We start from the raw sequence: 13,290 nt of genomic DNA on the forward strand, positions 1-13,290 counted from the left end.
AGAAATGCCTTTTTAACCAAACTATATATGTAAATAAAATAACAAATGTCTAATGATGAATTTTAATTAATGCCTCAGTAATAGGGTCCATGCCAGTCATTAGCTCCTCAAGCTTCACTCGTACTAACTGCTTTTATATTGCCCTTGATTTAATTGGGATTTAAGAGGAACAGTGTTCATGAGCCTCTTCCTGGTGTTTGCACTACTGAATCATTCTTCTACATTAGTAGCAGGTTACAGAGCCAGTCTGTTGCAGGGATAAACTAGCTAATTTTTTTTTGGTTAAACATTGGGAGCTGACTCACAAGCACCACTGTCCCAGAATCTGAAATTAAACAAGACAAGTTTAAAGTTGCTTAAGTTTACATTGTAGGAAACATTTGATGAAGATATCATCCTTTGATTCACTACCAGACTCCATCTTAACCTAAGCCTATGTTACAATACTGCATGTATTGTGCTCGATATTTTCCTGAATTAAAACTAAGTTGTGAAATACCACTAAATTCTGTAAATATCCACATATTTTTTCCTGTTTTGCCTTTAAATATAGGCAGCCCAAATCTGTTTCCCCATTTCTTAGTGCTAATTATTTTTTGATTATCTTGGTGAACAAATAACTAAAGAATGGTAAATAGTACTACTTTGTCCCTCCCCATACAATACCTGCACGTATATAATGACAGTGGTCCTGACCCGCCTGCTTAAAAGAAATTCACACCTACTGAAACTACATGTATCAAATATAGTCAATAAAAATTTTAATTGGCCATTCATTTTTATATTCTTTTGATTCGTGCTGGCAACTGCTGCGACTTGTTCTGCCCAAGCCCATGATTACTTGCCTCTAATAATGGAGAAAAAATTTAAATAACTTACCAACCAAAAAAAATCAATAAAAATATCAGTGGACTACAAATACTGCTCTAGAAGTCGAAGTCTGTTGGCATTATGACTTCAGTCATGCTCTTGGAGATGTTCCTGGTTCCCAATGTAATTCCCAGTGTAAGATTATACTTTATGTTAAAGAATAAGATGATGATCTTCATTGTCAAATTAACTCTTATTCATTGGCTTACCCATACCTCTGCCTCCCCTTAATTTACTTATCTGATTTGATTGTATTCTTCCAGCAGCCTCCTGTTATATAAATGGGAGACAAAGCTCAGATGAGAGATCTACTTAATTTTCTCCCTTGTAATTACTGATCTCATTTTTCTGATAATTTGAAGTTGTAATTGGCTACGGCAATTACATGTATATTTACTAATCACATTTGAAGCTCTGATTGTATCTATTTGCTGCCATTGATAATAAAGCATACAAATTACAGAGGTGTTCCTCTTTTTTCATCACTTAAAAGCATCTTGAACCTTTCCACCCCCCCACCATCCTGCACACTTTTTTTCTTTTTCTTTTTTTTGCCGTAATGAATACATGCGTGCATTTGACACAGTTATATAGTAGAGAAATTGTTTGGCTCCAACCAAATGCTACACACATTGAGTTTTGCCTGAAGCATTGAAAGGTTGTATGTAATGATATATTGCTCATCCAAATGGCTGAAGCAGTCCAAAGCACTGTGAGATTAAAATAAGTCATCTCTTTGTTAATTTAAATAGGTGCATGTATCATACTTTGCAAGGTAGTTTTAACAGGGATGTCACGGAGAATGCAGCCAAAAGGTATTTTTAATGGAAAAATGAGAACAGATGAAAATGCAGTCACTTCCAGCTGCCTTTTATATTCTACTCTTCTTTAGCAATTGCAGATTTGATGAGGCAGCCATTAAACTCCCGCAGATCTTAATTTTAAGAAATTTCTGCGCATAATTCTGTAAGATTTGACTCTTTTTGTTGAAATTGCAAAGGAATTGCATCTGAGGGCTTTTGATATGTACTGGGAGATGCAATCAGCTTGCTGCCTTCAATTGCTACCGCAATAACTGTTTACTGATAATTGTAATGGTAATCTGTTTTATTGTTTTCCTGAGTTTATGAAGTCAACCGTTTGAGTGCCAAAAATTGATTATTTTAGAGATATGTTTCCAATATTCCAAATAACTTCTTGTATGTTAATAATTGGTACTTGTACTCAATTACGTCTTAAAAGTTTGAAGTTATGTGAAAAGTTTTTAAATATCCTTCCTCTTTTAGGTCTTTTCAATTCCTATGGTTGACATGGTGTATTTTAATTTTGTTTTTGTTCCACTACAATAAATGCTTCTAAGTTTATATATCAAAAGAATTAAATCTCGGGCTTTGCAGTGCATTGCAATATGTAAATTACTCTTGTGATTATCTTCTATCAATAATAATGTAGATATACAAAGCTAAAGACATTTAAAAGAATAATTGATCAGCATCTAAATTATTCAGCTTGGGATCAAAGATGGATAATTTAATTAAACAGAAAAATTGCAAAGAAAATAACCTCAATTTTGTTTTTGTTTGATCATTCTGTATCTCCCTCCTCTCCTCTTTCACATATATATATTCTTTGTCTTGCTGCTTCCCAGGATCCACCAGTCCTTCCGGTTGGAGAGTTTTCTGAGTCATTTGTACATTTCATCACTCAGTGGTAAGCTCAGTTTGCAAACATGCCATCCCCTCAGTGTAAATGATACATTCCATTAGCTCTCAGACTCCAGGAGACCTTATGGTATTCCTACTCCTTTCCATAGACTGGGAGGGACTATGGGCCGTGAGCAGATGGATAGCAGAAAAGAAAATGAATGCTGTTGCTTAAATTCTGTGAATGTTATTACATGGAAGGTCATATAACAATGTAACATGGAGCAGCTTCTGAAATTATCAGATGTCACGTAAAAGTTTTACAAAGGGGAAGAAGGGGTAACTGGTGTGAAATGTTCACAGATGTCATGCTGAAATCTAAATGATGGTGGGTAATAGCTTTGTTTTCCCTGGAGAAGCAGCTACTTTGGAATCATAGATTAGGACTGTTACCAAACAAGTCTTTAGACAGCTTGAATTGCTTGCTAATGGGTGCATTATTCCAGAGGTGCATATGTTTGTTTATGGAGACAGCAAATTGTCCTCTGCGATAGTTAATGGTTTATAACTATGCTTCTTGTTTAGTACTCGAGTCTGTTAATTTTTCGAGTGTCATCCTTTATTAGCATAAGATGTTATGGGAATACATTGCCTCAAATGACAGTTGCACTTCATAGAAAATAACCCGTGTATCATAAAAGCATTAAAATATCTTTTGATGCAAAAAGAAACTTTTGATTGATTTTTTTTAAACAAGTGGTGTAGAGTTTTGCTGAAGGGATTTTTGTTTGTAATTTAGATTTTTAATCATTCATAGTTATTTTCTGCTAAGTGACTACAGACATTATCCTTTTCCCATCAGATTAAAAAAATAAACAAATACAGTATTGAGAAAGCAGCCCAGATAGTCTGTTCTTTTACATGTCCCAGCCCTCTCGTAAAGTGCGAGTACATGAAATAAATGTAATTAAAGCAGCTGGTAGTAATAGTGATATCACAGCTGTCATCTTTTTGTCTCTGTCTCCAAAATAAAATGTTATAATTTAAGTAAATGTTTTTTTTAGGACACGAAAAGAAAATTTAGTAATTGTTTTTTGTAATGATTTGGAAAGATTCCAATATTTTCATATCTAATTTTTGAGGAGTTTACATGGGCAACTTGTGAGTATTTAGGAACTGTAAAGATGGAATTGTGTTTTCGTTAAATCTCTTAGGATAGCTGAAGTATTTTTCCATTCTTTCAGAGATTATGCAATATAATACTGAAATTGCTGATTTGGTTACAAGTATGTGCTAAGCAGAGGCAAGGTTTATGCGCCTATTTCATTCCTATCCAGTTCTGCAATTTCGTGGTTATATTTTCAAAGAACTTCGTTTAGTTTTGTTTTGAAAGAAAAGTCTTCCCTCCAAATCTTTGTGGGTAAATACCCCATAGAGTATGGACTGAGCCATATAGACTCAACTTTCAGGATTGATCATTCTGTGGTGATCTCAACAGGGGCAGCAGTAAGAGCTCGACAGTTGGTTCCTGTGTCCCCAGGCAAAGGAAGAGGAAAAAAATTGTGCTTGGGTTCCCAGTTCTAATTGCTTTACAGTGACCTCACTCTAAAATGTGTTTGTGTAAACATAAGATGAAGATGGAATTGGCCTCATCTGCCATGTCCCCATGGTCAATTAGCCCACCAGCACGTGCTGGCGTATGAAGAAAGCTTGTTCTAGAGTCCAGCTGGCATCTGTTGAAACATCTTCAAGGAAGATGTTGGAGCAAAGAAAATGGCTGTTGTTTTCCAATACAACCTTTGACTTGAACTGTCATGTACTCTTCTGCAGCCAGGAAGATGTCTCTTATAAGTACTGCTGCTAAGAATGTTCTGCTCATCTCCCTCCTAGATCAATAAGGAAAAAGATCACATCAAATTATTTTTTTTTGTCTTGTCTGCTGTTGAATTTGTGACCTTGGCCATGAGGTTGAGGTGGGATGGGTGGTCAGGGAGTATGGTGGATGAACTTGGAGTATTGTGTGCAATTCTGGTCGCCCAATTACAGGAAGGATGTGGAGGCTTTGGAAAGGGTACAGAAAAGGTTGCTGCCTGGATTAGAGGGTACGAGTTATAAGGAGAAGTGGGACAAACTGGGGTTGTTTTCTCTGGAGTGTCGGAGGCTGAGGGGAGACCTGATAGAAGTTTATAAAATTATAAGAAGCACAGATAGGGTAGACAGTCAGAATCTTTTTTCCAGGGTAGAAATGTCAAATACTAGAGGACATGAATTTAAGTTGAGAGGGGAGAGGTTAAAGGAGATATGTGGGACAAGTTTTTTTACACAGAGAATGGTTGGTGCCTGGAACGGCCTGCCAGGGGAAACAGATACTATAGTGGTGTTTAAGAGGCTTTTAGCTAGACACATGAGTATGCAGGGAATAGAGGGACATGGATGGCGTGCAGGCAGAGAGAGTTGGTGTAATTTGGAATTGTGTTCAGTGCAGACATCGTGGGCCAGAGGGCCTGTGCCTGGGCTGTACTGTTCTATGTCCTATGTTAAATCTGAGAATACAAGGTGGAACATTGTTATTTAAACCTGAAGGCCAGCTCACAAGCAACACTGGAAGAGTGCAGGGATCTGAATTAGCAGAATTGTGCGTTGATGGGGTTGTGGGGGAGGAAGAGTTGCTTCTGGCCAACATATCTGTCCTTATCCCAAATTGGATTCTTGTATAAGTAGAAGACAAATGAAGTAAGGAAATAGATTGCAGCCCATCAAGCTTACTATTTAGCAGCCTGTGCACAACTCATAGACTCATTCCTGATAGTGGTTCCCAGAGTGAAGGTGAATTTTAATTTTGAAAAAAGTCTTTAAATTTTGTACGAATGCAGTGCTTCACTGTACTAATTTCTGTGGCCACCACCCTGACATTTTTTAATTATATGATTTTTTTGCCCTCCCTTCCAATTTCTCTGGAGGTTTCAATCTTGCTGTGAGTGGTCAAAAACTTTCCGTGCAGCCTGGAAAGTGAGTCTGGACCTCACTCCTGATATAACAGTAAGCACACAAACACATGCCCACCCCATCATTCGTCAGCTAACAACACAAGCCCCGGATCAAAGAAAAGTCATTCTATAAGGCCAGCCAAACGTTGAGGATGCTCATGTTTATAATAGTTTAGAGAGACCTTAAAACAAAACCTCCTTTTGTAGTAGAAAACTTGGAAATGGTCTTTTCTAAGTCATCCATCATTAAGACATTTCGTTAACTGATTCCACACATGCTCTCCTTACTTGTTCCAGAAAATAATTAAACAAAATTGTAGTGCAACAAAAGTAAAGTTCAAGATCACAGGAATTTGCCAAGCATTTCAGTTCCCCATCAAAACCAATTGATTTCAAGGCAGCTTACAAAAACAAAAGACAAAATTCTGCTGACCCTCTTGTGCATCTTCTGGAGCTGGTTATAAAAGTACTGTAGAAGATGCCTATCCCTCCTAGACCTAGTTATAAAACTTAACTGACGGTTAGTCACGTAGTAACTACACTTAATTCCTGCATACTCAAGTCAATTTTTAAACCTAGTCTTCTGTTTATAATCTCTTCATAATTTATGAGAGATTCTTTTGTTTGGTAAATTGGTTTATTATTGTCACATGTACTGAGGTACAGTGAAAAACTTTGTATACCGTCCATACAAATCATTTCATTACAACTGTGCATTGAGGTTGTACAAGGTAAAACAATGACAGAATGCAGAATAAAGTATTACAGTTACAGTGCAGGCAGACAAATAAGGTGCAAGGCCATAACGAGGTAGATTGTGGGGTCAAGAGTCCACCTTATTGTACAAGGGGACCATTCAATAGTCTTATAACAGCGGGATAGAAGCTGTCCTTGAACCTGGTGGTATGTGCATAAGGAACTACATTCCCATTGTAAAAAGCATCAAGTGTTACCAGGTTGCTTTGGGGCGGCACGGTAGCGTAGCGGTTAGCACAATGCTATTATAGCGCCAGCGATCGGGGCTCAATTCCCATCGCTGTCTGTAAGGAGTTTGTACGTTCTCCCATGTCTGCATGGGTTTACTCCAGGTGCTCTGGTTTCCTCCCACATTCTAAAGACGTACGGGTAGGTTAATTTGGGTTTAAAATGGGCGGTGTGGACTCGTTGGGCTGGAAGGGCCTGTTACCATGCTGTAAATAAAATTTAAAAATTTAATTTAATTTAAATTTAAAAGAGAAAAGACTAGAGGATAGTTGCTGTGAACATGCAAACCTTCACTGTGTAATTACTGTGATATTGACCCTACTTAAAGAATGGGTAGAGAAGCAGCATCTTTAATTCTGGTTTTGAGTTGAGATATCTCAATGCTATCCCTGGACAACTAAATAATTAAAAATGCATTTCAGCAAGATGTTTTCGGAAGAGACTTTACTTGCATATTACATATATCCAAAAGTTATGTTAATCAATAATCTTTATTCTTCCTTAAAATTGTGAATATCCTTCACATGTCACGTGGATTGTGAAATAATTGTCGCATTTGTTTACCACAGCATGAGGAAGTTACCAACTGAAAGGCCTGCACCTGAAGAGCTCATGGTAAGTCACATTTACTTGAAATGATTTGATATGCAGGTAACATTCTCACATTTCAGTGAGACCTGAGAAGATTTAATAGTAAGTTGTCACTATACTTGTGATTTAAACCTTATTTGATAACTTATAAAATAAAGTACCTCCCTTTATTGTTATTTTACATATGTTTCCCTACTTGAGTCTGGACAATCAGAATCAGGTTTATTATCACTGACTTATATGATGTGAAATTTGTTGGTTTGCGGCAGCGGTACAGAACAAAAGCATAAAATTACTGTAAATTACAAAACTAAATAAATAGTGCAAAAAGAGGAATAATGAGGCAGTGTTCATGGGTTCATGGATCGTTCAGAAATCTGATGGCAGAGGGGAAGAAGCTGTTCCTGAATTGTTGAGTGTGGGTCTTCAGGCTCCTGTACCTCCTCCCCGATGGTAGTAACGAGAAGAGGGCATGTCCCAGATAGTGAGGGTCTTTAGTGATGGATGCAGCCTTCTTGAGGCACCATCTCTTGAAGATGTCCTCAACGATGGTTATTTACAAGAAACAAAATATAAGACAAACACACTTCTATGAGGATATTCCCACTGAAGTGGAGCTACGTGAGTGTGCCAGTGCACTTTTGTACATCTGATTCTTTCCAAGCTGAAGATACTTGTGAATCTCACAGGTTGCTCTCCATTCCTCCACAAAAAAAAGTTGTTGAAGTTCTCGAGTAATTTTCTCTTGCTGGAAACCAGCAGGTACACAGAGTACTGCCATTAATTGCACTTACTTCATTTTGCTGGTGCTAGGTTTCTACCCTTCCATATACCCAAGTAACCCTTCTGTACTCAATCCCTTCACCACTAATTGGTCTCCTGCTCTCAATCCTGCCAAACACACTGTCTCCCACTTACAATCACCCATCAAGCATTTCTTTCTGACCCTGTGCCAAACATGCTGCTTGTTCTTCATGATCCCACACCAAGCACTACCTGCTGGCTCTTCCCAATTTTTTTTCCCCACACACTCCTCTATTTTCCCTCCCCCACCCTTAACAGAAAGGTGAGTTTCAGTTACTATGGCTGACACACCATGTCTGAATGGGGAGGTGGCCAACTACCTTTTGAGCCCACTTTCCGGAAAGAAGGACCCGGTGGTACATTTTCAGCTACGTAATTGTGCAATGGAATATTTCACCAAGGGCCAGGACCCTAAACAGCCACTTCTGCCCTGTTGCTTCACCATTCGAGTGTGCACAGGGCATACTGGAACTTCTAAGTAACTGTCTTCCAATATCTGCTGTCTGACCAGGCACAAGAGTAAGATTGTGTTGAAGGGAGTGGGGAAAAGAAGTGCAACCACATACCAACATCTTAGAAAATTATAAAAACTTAATGACACCAAAGAAGGCTGTTCAGCCCACCATATGCCGCCTGTAACTCAAAGAGGATGAGATAAGGAAGAACTGATATCTGAGGAAGTGGATTATTGAGAATGCTGTCATCTTGTGTGAGAATGGTTGCTGATCACGCCTCAGCAGTGGCTGAAATGTGCTTGTTCCCCTCCGTTTAGCTCCTGCTACCTCTAGTTATGCACCACATTGTCATGGATAAGGGAGGGAAGTAGGCATCAGCGAATGCTATGTACCTGTTTGGATGATGTGCCTGTTGTGGTTGATTAAGTGCAGGCTGTGAGATGTGGATGCAAGACTTGCAGCTGTTATAAATGTGTGAGGGTGCTGAGGAGATATGGTGAATTGAGCAATTTAATATTTTAGCAGCTTTTAAAGATTCATTCTCTGGCCTTGACCATGTACAAGACCGTCAAACTTCTCGTGATACAACATAAAGGTCATCAGGGCTTGACTTCTTCAATGACTTGAACAACTATCTGACCCTGTGTCTGGAGGTCTTCTGACCACTCCACCCCTTACAGATGCAGGACATCTCTTCTGTCCACCTCCTCATTAGAGCATTGAAAACCTTAGAGCCCAATTCCCACAGTTTGTGCCATCTTCAGTGTTTACCAGGTCACATTCAATTCCTGCACAACTTATAGCATTTGCTCCAACCAAAATGCGCCTGCCTGTTAAAAGATGCTAGTTTTAAGCCATGAGAAATAATTTTAACTGATGGTCGCCACTTACACTATTGCCCCCTCTTACCTCCACATCCCCCCCAACCCACCTCCACCCAGCCCAATTGAAATGTTCAGACAATAAACAATACAGTTAGCAGTGTTGGATTCAGTCATGAATCCCATGACTTAATTATGAGGCCTCCCAGTGTCACAGTCAGTTTTAAACAAATTTTTAGTGGTTGTCACATATTCTTCAGGATTAAATATTTGTTGATGATAAATTATATGCTGAGCATACATAGGTTTTGGTGGAGAAAGATATCCAGGTTATTCAAACATTTAAAGGAATGTTACTTTTCATGTGGGACCCACCAACTTGGGCATTAGACTTGCCTTTTCACAGCAAATAATTATTACAGTTGTACTGTCGACAGTATGGCCTGAAATGTTTAATTATGTTTCCACAACCAGTCAAGAGCTTGTATTCAGCTCAACATGATGACAAAATGTGCAGATGTCTTTAAGGAAAATTAAAAATTTCTTGTTCGTGACCATTACGTCCAACATGCCGGTCCTTTTTTGATGGCTAATTTCCATCTAGAGGCCCAAAGGGCAGTAGTCTAATGAGTTTTAAAATGCAGAGTAAGTTTGCAGAGTGGAGGAAAGAACCAAAGGGTTGTTCTGTTATAGGGTGAAAGAGTTTGTCAAAGGAAGATTTATGGTAGGATGCAAGTAAGATTCTATTACTACCTTTAGGTGAAATAATTGCACCTGTTTTCCTTGCTCCCAACTATGCTTTCCACATTCCATTGTCATTGAATTCATCTCTTTCACCTTCGAGAGCTGTTACTATTTGAATTAGGCTATTTGATTGTCATTTACCCGAGAAGTACTTAAACAGTGACATGCTTTGACATTTGCTTTGGTTTGTCTTCAGAGTGATTTTTGATTATATTGTTTTGTATCCACCTAAAATACCTTCCATGTCGCTCAGTACGTTGAGGACCAATTCTAGCCACTGCTTTACAGAGGACTGTTATGTTCCTGAATTGTACCAGCACTTGAGCAGAACACTGGGTGGCAGAGTGTTGCATCTGTTAGTACTGTTGCCTCACAGCTTCACAGACCTGGTTCAATCCTGACTTGCTTCACTGGTGCTCTCTTGGCTGGTAACAGACTTTTTATTTTTAATAATTGTGGTGACCTGAATGCACTGAACACTGACCCCTTGATCAACCCACAGTTCGCAATGCCTTGCACCTTCTCATAGAACAAGAGATGATTGGGCCAGTTATCATGTAGTGGTTGGGAGGTGGAAGGGGGGAATGCCAAACACACCGGAGAGTGCCAAATTCGCCTTCCACTGTGTTTTGCCTCACCTCCCATCGCAATGTTTCTCCCAATTTACTGGGGTACAAGAGGGAGTTCTTTAACTGCGATAGTTAACACAGCAGCTATAGAAGTAGCATTCATCACACCAGAAGCACAAGATGGCAAATTGGACATTTCTTCAGAAATTAACATGTTTCATTACAGTTTTACAGTTTACCCTTTAGGAGTTAATGATTTTTAACTAAAATCCAGCGTCTCAGTTTTGCATACATTAGCAAATACAATAGGATGCCTGGTCATTTGGATACAAAAATTAAACACAAAAATAACCACAATGATGTCCACCAACCTCTTTGGAGTCTGAACTTAAAATCCTGAAATGTCTGAATTAATACAATTTTTTAAAAAACTATTTGAGTGATTTAATCTACCTGTGAAATCAATTCAAATATCAACCATTTTATAGTATTTTTAATAAACATAGTGAGCACACTTTTTTCCATGAGTAGTCATAGAGTCTCAGAGATACAGCACTCAGTCCACACCAATGTCACCATCCATTTACACTAATCCTACATTAATCCCATTTTCCCCCCATTTATTATCCTCCCAACCTTCCTATCAACTCCCCCAGATTCTACCACTCACCTACACGCAAGGGGCAATTTACAGTCTCCAATTAACTTATCAACCCAAACATCATTCGGGTTGTGGGAGGAAACCAGAGCAACCAGGAAAAACCCACACGGTCATAGGGAGAACGTGCAAACTCCACACAGGCAGCACCCAAGGTTAGGATTGAACCTGGGTCTCTGGTGCTGTGAAGCAGCAGCTCTTCTAGCTGTGCCATTGTGCTGTACTCTAAACACAACCTGTAAAATCTAAATCATACAAGGGATATAATAAAGCATGGCTTCTTTCCTTTGGAATCCTAGGAGGTTTTCTCTATCTATAAGGAAACTTTGCAGAGCAAGGAGCTCTACGTTATTTTTAAGCTGTTCATTTTGAAGACAGATTCAGGAGTAGCTGGTAAAGAATTGGAATCTGGAGGGCTTTCAGGGAGCTGCTGTCAGCTTTGGAGCAGCATTCACTGATTGTAAATGACATTTAGCAAGGGGGAGGAATGGAGCCAGAGACTAATTCCCTATAGGTCACTTATTCAGCACTGTTTGTTGATTTGACAATGAACAAGCTGTTAAGAATATCTGTGGCATCCAACAGAACTAGTAAATAATAATTATACTGTGCTTCTCCTCACTTTATCTCCTGTTGTTATTTTGTTACACTCATTTATACTGTTTCTTCACTGGGGCAGCTGAAGCTGCTGTTGTATTAAGCACTTTTGTTTTAAAGTCATTCTTCGTAATCAAGCGGCAGGCAGCCATTATAATTCAAATACAACTAGTTCTGACCATCTTAAGTGGCAACATTCTGTGAGTTTGTTAATTACATTTCTGCAGTGAAGCCCCCTTTTTCAGCAGAGATGCAGTCTTTAAACCAGGAGAGCATAAATATAAATCAGAGCTTATCAGTGCATTCACTTGGTAGGCTGATGAAACTTGGTAGCATTTTTATACCTCTGAAGTGGATTAAATCAATCCAAAGTAAAACCTTTATTGTCATACAGTTCAAGTTTGTTTTTGTGCATGTTTCTTCAGTGGGATTTGTGGATTAATCCACTGTATTCAACTTGGATCCTTGAAGAGAGAGCGGTATAAAAGTTTGAAATTGTGGAAGCTGTACAGGCTTAAATGAGCTACCTAAGGCACCAGACTTAACGTGGAATGAATGATATTTCACAAAAGGTGCGCTGTGGTGAATAATGTAAAGCCTATGTTTATGAATCCAGTTTATATAATGGTAGTACAGGTAGTTTCTGAGTTTGTTGAGGTCCGATCTCAACCGGGAGCTTCAACTGATAAGCTTACCTTTGTTTAGTTCTTGGGATCTGGATAAATTTTGCCTCATTGTTCCAAGAAAGAGGTGGGCTACCATCTCACACTGCAATTGTTTGTACAGTTGAGGATCTGCCAGGAGTATTGAGAATCATTTCCATAGTATGAAGCAGTGTCGCACATGGAATAGATCAACGAGGGTGGTGTGTTCTCTTTCAAAGATATTAGTGAACCAATTTGGATTTGAGACACTTATATAATATTCTTTGTTTGCCAACCCACAGATGAACAAAACATTTTCGATATTTTGGGCCAAGACAAATTCCTGTCCCCCCACAGATGCAGCCTGACCCGTTGAGTTCCTCCAGTAGATTGTTTGTTGCTCCAGATTCCAGCATCTGCAGCCTCTTGTGTCAACAGATTTATTCAATTCAGTTCACAATTCCTTAGGAAAGGATACCAAACTTCTCTTGTTCATTAGTCTAATGCCATGACTATTCACTGCAATGTTTCAAGATAGCATCTGCTGAAGATTAGAAGAGTTACTACTAGGATTATGTGATTAACTATTGGAATTCACCACTCTTCATATAGAATTGACATGAGAATGTAGGCTGAAAACAAATAATGCAAAACCAATGGTTCCCAATGGTTCTCTCCCAATGGTTCAGTAATAGGTTCACTAACCCAAACAGAGCGGAAGGTTTCAAATGGCTTGCTTTGAATTACCCTGCTGTCAGCTTGGCTGGCTGTAAGAGTACTAGGTTTGGCCTCTGTGCCTTTCAATATGTAGGGATAGTGAAAAGGGTTCATACACCTGATTGCAGTCTAGTCATCTCTGCTGGTTAATGCACCTGTGTGTACTTCAAGACGTAATGCTGTGTGCAATTAAATATCGGTCCCAC

General features: G+C 38.9%; 1 protein-coding gene across 1 annotated transcript in view; it reads left to right on the plus strand.

The window, feature by feature from the left end:
* map2k5 (mitogen-activated protein kinase kinase 5) overlaps nt 1–13,290 on the plus strand; it is a 220,459-nt gene that overhangs the window by 178,289 nt on the left and 28,880 nt on the right. The window contains exons 21-22 of the mRNA XM_052040367.1: nt 2,519–2,580; nt 7,054–7,099. Coding sequence (XP_051896327.1) covers nt 2,519–2,580; nt 7,054–7,099 — 108 coding nt within the window. The remainder of the gene's footprint in view (nt 1–2,518; nt 2,581–7,053; nt 7,100–13,290) is intronic.

This window comes from Pristis pectinata, chromosome 28 (genome assembly GCF_009764475.1).
Source record: "Pristis pectinata isolate sPriPec2 chromosome 28, sPriPec2.1.pri, whole genome shotgun sequence".
NCBI classification, from domain to species: Eukaryota; Metazoa; Chordata; class Chondrichthyes; order Rhinopristiformes; family Pristidae; genus Pristis; species Pristis pectinata.